Source organism: Rhinolophus sinicus, chromosome 17 (assembly GCF_057876585.1).
Source record: "Rhinolophus sinicus isolate RSI-liver-muscle chromosome 17, RSI-T2T, whole genome shotgun sequence".
NCBI classification, from domain to species: domain Eukaryota; kingdom Metazoa; phylum Chordata; class Mammalia; order Chiroptera; family Rhinolophidae; genus Rhinolophus; species Rhinolophus sinicus.
In genome coordinates this window covers 168449790-168463710 of record NC_142517.1, presented here as the reverse complement: position 1 = coordinate 168463710, position 13921 = coordinate 168449790, and the positions used below count along the sequence as shown (strand labels likewise).

The 13921-nt window shown below is 35.1% G+C and overlaps 1 protein-coding gene across 1 annotated transcript in view; it reads right to left on the bottom strand.

Moving 5' to 3' along the window:
- Positions 1-13921, bottom strand: part of ITGA4 (integrin subunit alpha 4) — a 95088-nt gene that overhangs the window by 45784 nt on the left and 35383 nt on the right. Inside the window, exon 10 of the mRNA XM_019752831.3 lies at positions 11916-12027. Within this exon, the coding sequence (XP_019608390.3) occupies positions 11916-12027 (112 nt within the window). The remainder of the gene's footprint in view (positions 1-11915; positions 12028-13921) is intronic.

The window sequence follows — 13921 nt, the reverse complement described above, 5'->3', positions numbered from 1 at the left end:
TTCCTGGGTCCTACAGGACTGTAACAATCAGAGAGATAGTTCTTGGAAGGCTACCACACCCAGGACAATTCACAAAGAGCAAACTGAAACACAACCCCAGTCTTCCTGTAAAAAAAAGGCCTATTTACTTGTCCTGGAGCTTCAGCTTGAGGGGCAGGCCTCAGGTTTCTCACATATGTAGAGGCTATGGAGGTATTCAGGGAATTTATGTCAGGGGACACCATCTTTGTGCTCTCCCCAGGACCTGTTACAGCTTGCCAATACCTCCCAGAAAAGAGCTTATACACTTGTCTGGAGCCCAAATTTTTGCAACTGTAACCCAGGGAACTCTTCCAGATGGCCTGCTGTGGAGGCCAGCAGGGTTTACGATTGTGGTCCCACAGGACTGCATACATTGGCATACTTTAAACGCTGTGGCCTAAAGGTTTGACTTCCATTCAGCCTGAAACTAGGTGCTGACTGAGATCCCTCCCTTCAGTACATTGACAAACCTTGGAATACGCCCCAAAACTGGGGCCAAACAAGAATAAATCAGGCTGCTTTGATGATCACAAAGATTCAAAACAACAACAACAACAACACCCTAAGAAATAGGGCAAGGTTGAATCACAAGATTTATCTACAGAAGGGTACTCCTTCAAGACAGGGAGAGGTAGTTTTTAAATCTAATACATAGAAACAAACACAGAGTGTCAGGAAAAATGAAGAAACCTAAATACATTCCAAACAAAGGAATAAGATAAAACCTCAGGAAAAAACCTTAATGAAATGGATATAAGTAATTTACCTGATAAAAATGGGAGAAGAATAAATGAAATTGGGAGAAGAATAAATGAGCACAGTGAGAACTTTAACAAAGACACAGAAAATATAATATCGTACCAACCATAAACCACAATAACTTAACTGAAAAATACACTAGAGAGGTTTAACAGCACACTCAATGAACTAGAAGATAGGACCAGTGAGCTAGAAGACAGGTTAGTCTGACTCATTCAAACAGACCAGCATAAAGAAAATAGAATTTTTAAAAACGAAGATAATTTAAGGGACCTATGGGACAACATCAAGCAGAATAACATTAGCATGATAGGGGTCCCTGAAGGAGAAAAGAGAGAGAAAGGGGCAGAAAACTTATTTGAAAAAATGTGGCTGGAAACTTCCCTAATCTGGAGAAGGAAAAAAACATCCAGATCTGGGAAGTTCAGAGATTTCCAAATAAGTTGAAACCAAAGAGATGCACGCAAAGATATATTATACAGTAAGTAAATTTTCACTTAATGTCATCAATAGGTTCTTGGAAATGGCAACTTTAAGTAAAACTATGTATAACGAAACCATTTTTACCATAGGCTAATTTATATAAACAAGAGCATATAGCATATTTCTGGTCACAAAAATATCACCAAACTTCTAAATAAAAACCCAAAACACTGCTAATATTAAACACTGAAATAAATGTGAGCTATACATACATTTAATAAAGATTAATAAAAACAAATAATTATTTTCCAACCCACTTATTCCAGTCCAGGGTTACAGGAGGCTGGAACTTACAAACACATCCACAGTCACTCATACTGGGACAATTTAGAAACATCAATTAACATAATGTGCATATCTTTGGGATGTGGGAGGAAAACAGAGGAGCCAGAGAAAACCCACACAAACATGGGGAGAACATGCAAAATCCTCATAGGCAATAGCCCTCGCTGGAATTGATTTTTTTCTTGTCAGTGTAATAATGAAATGGCATTGAATAAAATATAGTTATTCAAGGACATATTGCAATTAAAATTTCAAAAAGGAAAGATAAAAAAACACTCCTAAAGCAGAAAGATAAAAAACAACTTGTTATACACAAGAAAAAAAAACCTCATAGGGTATCAGCAGATTTTTCAGCAGAAACTTGCAGGCCAGAAGGGACTGGCATGATATATTTAAAGTGCTGAAAGGGACAAGAAACTTCCAACCAAAAATACTCTAGCCAGCAAGGTTATCATTCAGAATTGAAGGAGAGCTTAAGAAAGAGTTTTCCAGACAAGCAATAGCTAAAGGAATGCACCATCAACTAAACTGCCCTTACAAGAAATGATAAGAGACTTCTTTAAGCCAAAAAGAAAGGGAACTAATTAGTAACAAGAAAATATATGAAAGTATAGCTCTCAGCACTAATAGTAAATCTATAGTAAAGGTAGTGGAATAATCACTTAAAAGCTAATATGAAGGTTAAAAGACAAAAGTAGTAAAAATAACTATAACTACAATAATAAAGAATACACAAAATAAAAAAAATACTAATTGTCAATACCCCCCAAAATATAAAGCCAACAAAAACATGAAACATGGGCGAGTGGAGTAAAAATGTAGAAGCAAAAACCTATAATAGATACACAATGGATAATGAGAAAATTCTAAACATAATACTAAAGAAAGTCATCAAACCACAAAGGAAGAAATTAAGAAAAGAAGAAAGGAACAGAGAGGAACTATAAAACAATGAGAAAACAATTAGCAAAATGGCAATAAGTACATACCTATCAATAATTGTTTAAAATGCATATAGACTACCCTCTTCAATCAAAAGATAAAATGGCTCAATGGATTAAAAAAATGAGACCCACCTGTATACTGCCTATAAGAGACCCACTTCAGATGTAAGGGCACGCAAAGACAAAGTGAAGGGATGGAAAATGATGTTCCATGTAAACAGAAACCAAAAGACAGTTGGAATATTTATATTATCAATCAAAATAGACTTTAAAACAAAGACTGTAATAAAACACAAGGGAGGAAATTGCATAATGATAAGAGGATCAATTCAACAAGAGGATATAACATTTGTAAACATTTATGCACCCAACATAGGAGCACCTAAATATATAAAGCAAATATTAACAGACCTAAAGGGAGAAATTGACAGCATACAATAATAATAGAAAACTATAATACCCCACTTACATCAATGGATAGATTATCCAGACAGAAAATCAATAAGAAACATCAGCTTTATATGACACATTAGGTCAGATAGACTTTGTATATATATACAGAGGGTGCCAAAAAATGTATAGACGTTTTAAGAAAGGAAAAAGCTGTATTAAAAATATGCTGATTGTAACACTTTAAGCATCTATTGTAATTGTAGAAGTCAAACATGACTTGTATTTATCTTTTGTGATTGGTATATATTGAGTATTAGAATTTTAATACAGTGTTTTCCTTTCTTAAAATGTGTATACGTTTTTTGGCAACCTGTGTGTGTGTGTGTGTGTGTGTGTGTGTGTGTGTGTGTGTGTGTATAAAACATTCCATCCAAGAACAGCAGAATATACATTCTTCTCAAGTGCAAATAGAACATTCTCCAGCACAGATCATAAGTTAGGTCACAAAATAAATATTAGATTGGTGCAAAAGTAATCTAATAATTGCAGTTTTGCAATTATTTTTAACCTTTTAAACTGCAATTACTTTTGCATCAACCTAATAATAAATTTAAGATGACTGAAATCACATCAAACATATTTTCTGATCACCATGGTATTAAACTAGAAATCAATTACAAGAAAGAAACTGGAAAAAATCACAAATATCTGGAAATTAAACAATACGCTACTGAACAACCAATGGGGGTCAACAAAGAAATCAAAGGAAAGAACAAAATACCTTGAGACGGATGAAACCTACTGAATAGAAGAAAATATTTGCAAATCATACCTAAAGGGGCTAATATTCAAAAAATATAAAGAACTCATGAAACTCAATAATAAAATGAGAAACAACAATCCAATTAAAAATAGGGAGAGGGAGAGGATCTGAATAGACATTTTTCCAAGGATACCCAGATGGCCAACAGGCACGTAAAAAGATGTTCAACATCACTAATCATTAAGGAAATGTAAATCAAAACCATAATGAGATGCCATCTTATACCTGTTAGAATGGCTATTAGCAAAAAGACAAGAAATAAGTGTTGTCTAGAACATGGAGAAAGGGGGAACCTCATGTACTATTATTGGTGGGAATGTAAATTGGTGCAGTCTCACTATGAAAACAGTATGAAGCTGCCTCTAAAAATTAAAAACAGAACCACCGTATGTTCCAGAAATTCCACCACTAGGTACTTATTCAAAGGAAATAAAAACATTAATTCAAATATATATATATATATATATATATATATATATATATATATATATATACACACACACACACACACATATATATATACACACATATACACACACACAAACATACATATTTGAAATATATATATATATATATATATATATATACACATTTGAATTAATTAATTAATTAATATCCTATGTTCATTACAGCATTATTTACAATAGCCAAGATATGGAAACAACTGTATGGTTTCACTTATATGTGGAATCTAGAAAACAAAACAAATGAACAAACAAAATAAAACACATAGATACAGAGAAAAGGATGGTGGTTTTTAGAAGGGAGGGGGTTTGGGGTTGGGCAACATGCCTAATGGGGGTCAAGAGGGACAAACTTTCACTATAAAATAAGTAAGTCATGGGGACGTATTGTACAACATGGTGACTATAATCAATTACATCTGAAACTAAAATAATGTTCTATGTCAATTATACTTCAAAAAATAAGTCAATAGAGGTTATATACAATATTTTCCTCTCCTAGTAACTTTTCCTGTTCTGTACCAAAAGTGTTCAATTAATGATTGATAATATATCAATATTTATTTCAGGGACACATAAAATAATAATGCAGTGTATAATTTACAATTGGAGAACTTTAATATGGTTCTGCTTAAAATATATTTATACATATTCAAACACATAGTCTAAATGTCAGATAATAAGGCTCAGGGGGAAAAGCCTAAACTAAAAATAAGTGGTCTTGAGAAATCCATTTTATGGGTGAAATCTGAAATGCTATCTATTTATTTGTCAATAACATTGATTGAGTAGGTCTGTCTATTACCTATACCTAGCTATTCTGTAACTTTCTCATACTTTCTAAAGTATAATACATACAATATCATATTAGTTTCAGGTATACAAATGTTGTGATTCTACATTTGTATACCTTATAAATGAGATCACCATGATAAGTCTAGAAGTTATCTACCAATCACACAAATTTAGTACATTATTGAGTATATTCTCTATGCTGTATATTACATTCCCCCATGACTTAGTACTCATATTTAAAACTGAAAGTTTGTACCTTTTATTCCCCTCATCTTTTTCAGTCATTACTCCTAACCCCTGCCTTTGGCAACCCTCATTTTGTCTCTGTATCTATGAGTCTGTTCCATTTTTGTTTTGTTTGTTCATTGTTTTTTAATTCCACATGCAAGTGAAATCATAAAGTATTTGTCTTTCTCTGTCTGATTTATTTCACTTAGCATAATGCTCTCTAGGTCCATCCATGTTGTCGCAAGTGGAAAGATTTCATTCTTTATGGCTGAATAATATTTCATTATGTATGTGTATATCTTCTTTATCCATTCATCTATCAGTAGACACCTACATTACTTCCATATCTTGGCAATTGTAAATAATGCTGCAATGAACATAAGGGTGTATATATCTTTTTGTATTAGTGTTTTCATTTTCTTTGGGTAAATGCCCAAAAGTGGAATTCCTGGGGTCATATGGCAGTTCTATTTTTTAATTTATAAGTAATCTCCATTCTGTTTTCCATAGTGGCTGCACCAATTTTCATTCCCACCAAAAGAGCATGAGGGTTCCGATTTCTCCACATCTTTGCCAACACTTGTTACATGTTAACTTTTTAATAATAGCTATTCTGACGGGTGTTAAGTGATATCTGATTGCAATTGTGATTTGCATTTCCATAATGATTAGTGATGTTCAGCGTCTTTTCTTTTCATGTGCCTATTGGCTATGTGTAATGTCTTCTTTGGAGAAATGTCTATTCAGGTTCTCTGCCCATTTTTAATTTAATTTTTTTATGTTGAGCCTATGAGTTCTTTATATATTTTGGTATTAATCCCTTATTGGATATGTCATTTGAAAATATCTTCTCCCATTCAGTAGGTTGTCATTTTGTTTCATCTTGCTAATATCTAAAATGTAGAAAATGCCTACTCATGCACAAAGTAGAAATGCTAGTCAGCCATATAAAAGAAGACAATCCTGACAATATGGATGAACCTTGAGAGCATTGTGCTAAGTGAAGTAAGTCAGACAGAGAAAGAAATACTGTATCATCTCACATATATAGAGAGCATCTAAACAAAACAAACTCATAGAAACAAAGATCAAATTGGTAGTTGCCAGAGATGGTGGGTGAGGCATGGAAAGTAGGGTAATTGGGTGAATGCAGTCAAAAGATAAAAACTTCCAGTTATAAGATAAACAAGTCCTGGATATGTAATTTACAGTATGGTGACTATAGTTAACAATATTGTATATTTGAAAGTTGTTTCGATAGATCTTAAACATTCTCATCACAAGGAAAAACAATTGTAATTATGTGAGGTGATGGATATTAAACTTACTGTGGTATTTCACAATGTATACATATATAAAATCATTATGTTGTGTACCTTAAACTTATACAATGTTTTCTGTCAATTATATCTCAATAAAATTGGAAAAACAAAGTGAAATTAAAACTGGACAAGTAGACAAAGATATATGGCATGATAAACATGCATTGAAGTGAATCAGCATTAATGTAGCCACTAAATGTAAATATGTTGGGAATTATAAATGCTATTATAAGTAGCACAAAAATATGCTGAAATACTGAAAACAATAATTTGAATAAAAATCTTCCAGACATAAAGATATTACCTTTAGGAGCTAAGTGCTGAGGACTGTAAGTCATAAATTCTTGTCTGAAACCCAGGTTCTCATAGGCATTTTGAAATACCACATTGTGCCTTGAAGGTCTCCTCTGAATTCCTCTTCCTAAGTCTATGGACAGAACACTTTCTGGCTGTCCTTTATACCACTGGCAAGTTGCCAGGGGTTTTCCCAAGCACTAGAATGACTTTAATAAGGGGATTTGCCTACTGTCCATGACATTTTTACAACTCCGTCTGATAATAACTCAGGTTTGTCACTGACATTTTGATGTCATAAAAATGTTCTCATGTAGACACACACATTTATTTTAGTACATTCAAAATAGTAAGTGATCTTTCTTGAATATGTCAGTTAAAACAAGATATAAAAGGAATCATAAGTAAACAAAATAAGTATTTTACTAAATTATTATCTGTTTTTAAAATAAAGAATTATAACTGTATGTTTGCCTCACCCTGGTGATTCCCTGAGACCTTGCCCCACCCAACTTGTGGACCCATTTAAGCCACTTCCAGTGGCTTTTCCATACAAACAGCCTGCCTTGGCTCATGTTTTAGAAATTCTTAATAATCTCTCAAAGGTTCACAAAACCCAAACAAGCAGCATCTGGCTTCAATGTGTCCCATACCTTTTGATGAGCAGCCCTAAACCTAGCACTAGTGACAGCCTGCCTCAGTTTGTGGCTTGGCTTCTGATGTACCCCCAAGCCCAATGTGGGTGGTGGCCATCTGCGGATTGCTTTGTGGCTCATGTCAGGTGGCCCCAGCAGGACACAGGCTGTGGCTAAACTTGGACTGTGGCAGGGACCCCTCCCAGGAGGCTCCAGAACTGGTATGCTCGGCAGCCAGCTTCAAACTGGGTCAAGCTGGAGTATCACCCGGCCTCCTCTAAGGAGGACACACCCAAACGGCATACTGGGCAGGCACCAGAGCCCTGTTAAAGCAAATCCTGCTCTATAGGATCAGCCTTTGCACAACAGCCCCTCCACTATAGTCATGGCCAGTCTTCACAACCAATCAGTCTGAGGACCAATCCCTCCCATTGATATACAAACAACAACCAAGGCCCAACTACAACAGGAAGACACACAATACACATGAGATACAGCTGGAGCACCCAGCTCAGGTGACCACGGAGACTGTGCCACTGGGCCCAACAGGACACCTACCACATATGGTCACTCTACTAAGACCAGGAGACATAGTAGCCCTTTGTAATACATATAAACAAATACAGGGAGGCAGCCAAAATGGAGAGACCAAGAAACAGGTCCCAAATAATAGAACAAAGCTCTAGGAAAAGAACTAAACAAAATGGAGACAAGCAATCTACCAAACAGAGTTGAAAACACTGGTTATAATAATGCTCAGTGATTTCAGGGAGAACTTCAACAAAGAAATAGGAAACATAAAAATGGAGATAGAAAACATAAAAAAGAATCAGCCAAAAATAAGGAATACAATAACTGAAATGAAGAATACATTAGAGGGAATCAACAGATTATATGAAGCATAGGATCAAATCAACAATTCAGAAGGAAAGGTAGCAGAAAACACTCAAGCAGAGCAGCAAAAAGAAAAAAAGAACACCCCCCCCACTCCGCCCCAAATGAGGATAGTTTAACAAGCCTATGGGACAAAAATCAAGCATACCAACATTCACATCATAGGGGTACCAGAAGGAGGAGAGAGCAAGGAATTGAAAAATCTATTTGAAGAAATAATAACAGAAAAATTCCCTAACCTGGTGAAGGACATAGACATACAAGCCCAGGAAGTACAGAGAGTCCCAAACAAGATGAACCCTAAGAGGCCCACATCAAGAGACATCATAAAATGCCAAACGTTAAAGACAAAGAGAGAATTTTAAAAGCAGCAAGAGAACAACAGTTAGTCTCCTAAAAGGGAGCTCCCATAAGACTGTCAGCTGATTTCTCAACAAGAACTTTTCAGGCCAGAAGGGACCTGCATAAAATATTTAAACTGATGAAAAGTAAGGATCTACAATGAAGATTACTCTACCCATCAGAGCTATCCTATAGAATCGAAGGACAGATAAAGAACTTCCCAGACAAGAAAATGCTAAAGGAATTAATCACCACTAAAACAGTATTATAAGAAATGTTAAAAGGACTTCGTTAAGAAGACAAAGAAAAAAAAATGATCGAAAGTATGAATAATAAAATGGCAATAACTGCATATATGTCAAAAAGTCCTTTAAATGTAAATTGACTAAATGCTCCCATCAAAAGATAGGGTGGCTGAATGGATAAGAAAACAAGACCCTTACATATGCTGCCTACAAGAGACTCACTTCAGATCAAAAGACACACAGACTGAAAATAAGGGAAAAATACAGAGGGTGCCAAAAAAATGTATACACATTTTAAGAAAGGAAGATCTATTAAAATTGTAATACTCAATATATACCAATAACAAAATATGAATATAAGTCACGTTTCACTTCTGCAAATACAAGAGGTGCTCAAAGTGGTTACCATCAGCATCCAGACACTTCTGATTACGGTGAATTACTAGTTGAGCAACGTTGACCAAAGTGTCTACTTGTATACATGTTTTTGGTACCCCTGGTATATTTCATGAAAATGGAAATAAACAAAAAAAGCTGGGGTAGCAATACAAAGATAAAATAAACTTTAAAATAAAGGCTACAGCAAGAGACAAAGAAGGACCCAATAATCCCACTTCTGGGTATAAATCTGAGGAAACCCAAAACACTACTTTGAGGGGACATGTGCATCCATATGTTCATTGCAGCATTGTTTATAATGGTCAAGATGTGAAGGCAGTCTGGTGTCCATTGATGGATGAATGAATAAAGAGTAGGTGGTACATATATACAATGGAATATTGCTTGGCCATGGAAGAGAATGGGTTCTTGCCATCTGCTGAGGCATGGATGGACCTGGAGGGTATTTTGCTGAGTGAAGTATGTCAGATAAAGACAGATGCAATGGCCTTTTGCCTACATGTGGAATCTAAAGATCAACATAAATAAATCAAAGAGAAACAAACTCATAGACAGAGAGAACATTTTGGTGATTGCACATTGAGGGGAGGGAGGATGGGGGGTGGGTGAAAAAGGAGAAGGGATTAAGAAGTACAAAGTGGTAGTTATAAAATAGTCATGAGGATGTAAAGGATAGGAAATATAGCCAATGATACGTTAATAACTATGTATAGTGCCAGGTGAGTACCAGACCAGTCAGGGGGATCACTTCTTAAATTATATAATTGTCTAACCACCACGCTATACATCTGAAATTAAAATATATTGAATGTCAACTGTAACTGAAAAATTTAAAAAGGTGGGGAAAAGTGAAGGGGAATAGGAGGTTCAAACTGCCAGGTATAAAACAAGTCACGGGAATGTAATGTACAGCATAGGGAATATAGTCAATAATACTGTGATAGCATGGTATGGTGTCAGATGGTTACTAGACTTATTATGGTGATCACCTCTTTAGGTATATAAATATTGAATAACTATGGTGTACTCCTGAAATGAATATACCGTATGTTAGCTATATTTTAATAAAATTTTTTAAAAAAAATACAGAGGTAAAGAATATTATCTCATAATATATATGAACTATCAAGGTGTATAAATATGGTTTTGTCCATAGATATTCATTACGTAGAATCCTTAAATTCATCACTTAAATATTTTTTTATGTCATAATTTTATATACCATTTGTTTGTAAAACTATAAAAAAGTGCCACTATTTCCTGCATTAGCATTTATTATGTCACATGCTCTATACCTAGCATGGTAAACTTGACACAAAATAAATGCTCAATAAATATCACACAATTTCTGACTATTTGTGAAATGTAACATCTATCAAATAAAATTTTATAGATGTGTAATGTAAAACGTCATGTGTAATCATAAAAACCATAAAAAAAATCTACATATACTTTTTATCTCCTTTTGCTTTTAAAATGGTAAAAATACATTCCAGAAATAGTACCAAATTATACTATCTTACATATAATAAGGTTCGTTGGAAGCATATGTTCAATAATCCACTAACTCTCTTCTTGTAGAGTAACATTTTAAACATCTAAAGTAGAGTGAAGCACTTAGGCATAAGAAGAAATTAAAAAAGTGAGAATTTACAGTATTTTCTTCATTTATTTCCAGTATCGAAGTAGGTTTTGACCTAATATTACCACATACCAATTGTCAATGACCACATCAAGAAGACACAATTCTGAGCCCTAAAAATAAGTATCGAAAACATATTTGCTGAACTGTAGGAATTACACACATTCTCTCAAACCTATTCAACATTTTATGATCAGTTTTAGCAAACTTATTCAGTGCTAGATTGAAAAAAGCAAATTTTAAGAGGGAAGGCTGGTAGAGACAGGTACTTCAACAGCAGGGCTGACATCCGGGCAATAGGCACAATTATGATGGTCCATCTATTCCATTATTGAAATCTTTCCATATTAGTTGATAAATAGCCACTGTCCCTGAGTCTGCAAGTTGCCCCCTCATCACTGCTCAAGACTATCTCCTAGGATCCCTCTAATCATCCCACAATTCAACAGCAGAAGGAAGAATCTTGGCACAGCAGGGGGCTTCCAGAATCCTGCCCCAACTCGGCAGCCAGCCAGCCTCTGTTGGGTTTTGTCAGTGTCTTTACCATACTGATAGCTAAAGAATATGGACCAACAAGTCTACGACACACATTTTTTTCACATTCTAACATTTTTGAAATCAGAGTGCTTAAAATAGAAAAATGGTGGGTCACAGCTTAATAGACAGGGGCACACAAAATATGCAACTTATAACGAATGGTGCCTTAGAATCAGTGAAATACGGTATTTTGAATATCATCCTTCATTAATAACAGTAAAAATCAACAGCTGACAACTAAAGAGAGAAGTCAGGTGTAGCACTAAAAACAAACAAAAAAACAAACTTAGCAAACTATTCTGGCTCCATTTTCTATAAAAAGGCAAACAACATAAAACTCCAATCATATTCTCTTCTATGTACCATTTTAAAAGTGGAAATCAAATACCAAAATAGATACTTTTAATTACCTTCAAAGCCATCATTATCAATGTCTCCAAGATTAACGATAGATTCCCCAAATCTTGCAGCATATTTGTCACTTCCACTGAGCTCTATTTCCATTTCATTCATTACTGCCCCCTAGATAGAAAGGGGGAGAAAGGTGTCATTATAACACTCCCGGACAACTTTACACATGATTTACTGTTATAATTGGATATGGATTTTTTTCTAATTCTTCAAACAAGTTGGATAAACTACAGACTGAGCTTTAGTACACACATCTCATTTAACTCAATAAATATTTATCAAGTATACGTCAGTACATATCATAGTATGATTAGAGCTTGAAGCACATAAAAAAAAGTGTTAAACTCATGATCCCTAGCTTTGACAAATCAATAAAGCATTTTGATAATTCAATTTAGTAAATATTTATCAAGTTCCTACTAAAGGCACTGCACTGTGCAAAGACTGAATGAGTGAAAGAGGACAAGGCAGTGTGTGTATAAAGCACACTCCCTTTCCTGAAAAAGCCTACAGTCACAAGCAAGGCTTAGCATAGGCATGTAAGTTATTTAGAAGTTCAGACTGCTTTGCAATATCAAAAAGAAGGAAGAGCATAACTAACCCTGAGAGCTGGGAGAGGTTTCCTAAAGGATATTCAAAATGGCAATTGAAGAATGGGCATAGTTTTCATATGTAGAGAAAATGATCAGCAAACAGAAATTCTAAAGAAATTTGCTATAATGAACAGTATATGTAATGAATGAAAAATTTAGATCGGAGTCTTATCGTGTGGTACTGTGAATGCCAGGGGAAATTTACACTAAATTTCGGGAACAAAAGGAAGCCACTGCAAGTTCTGAGTTGAGGAGTGAAACAACTGAAGGTGGCCTTTGGAACCTTATTCCAGCAGCAATGGAACATGGATTGGTCAACTGCTATCTCTGAAGTTGGAAGATGAGCTATTACAATAAGACATTCAATAATGTTGCAGTAACCGTTACCAGACTCTTTCCAAACTCCGATCATGTCACTCCCTTGTAGAAAAAAAAAAATTCCATGTACTATTCATCCTAAATCATTTCATCTTCTCAAACAAATCTATTCATTATACCCTAAGCACACATATGTTTTTCCCCTGGGCAAGTGCCCCTCTCCTATTATTTTCCAACTGAAAAATTCCTATACTTTTCTTGCTCCTAGAGAAATGTCTTAATTTAAAGAGCAGAAAGCAAAAGAGACTCCAGCAAGGATGAGACAGTGTAGACCTAAGAAAACACAGTAGCACTGAAGTATCAGGGGGAGAGTTATAAAAAGTGATAATCATTCTTCCTCAAGTATTCTCCAGTCACAGAGAATGGTGACCAAGAGTTTGCTAGGGACCCCTGAGAACTATTTTAGTAGAAGTAGGTGGAAGCCATATTCATTCAAGTATCGTTGTTTCTTGAGTTCATTCACAAACAATTACTGAGCACCTACTTGTCCAGGATTCTTTCAGGCCCTGAGGACACAGCAATAAACAAGACATGATTCCTCTCCTTATAGTGTCTACATTCCGGTAGAGGAAAAGATATTAGCAAACCAAACCAATAAATGTGTAATAGAACGCCTCTTATTGGTAGAGGTAGAGGTTAGTGCCTTTTTAGAGAGGTAAGAAACAGGAAGTTAGAAGGAAACAAGGGAAGAATAATCCATGCCAGAGGCCTTAAAAGCTGAAATCAATCATTAAATTAATCCCAGTGCCTCAGGATAGGAGTGAGGGAAGAACAAAAAGGCAACCTTGTGGGAAGGGCTCCTCTCTTACCCTTTAAGCAAAGGAGCTCCACTCTTTTGTTTTTCATATGGGGATTGCTTAACATTTTTGTAGGAAAAAGGTTGTATCTTGCCTTATTTTAGGTATATACAACAGAAATTGCCCTACGAGAAGCGATGTGTGATACGTTGTGATCACAAACATAGTGAATGCTGCTGCCGAGAGCCATATAATGGAAGGGATCTTCAGTACCAGAAGCAGTGCGTCAAACCTTAG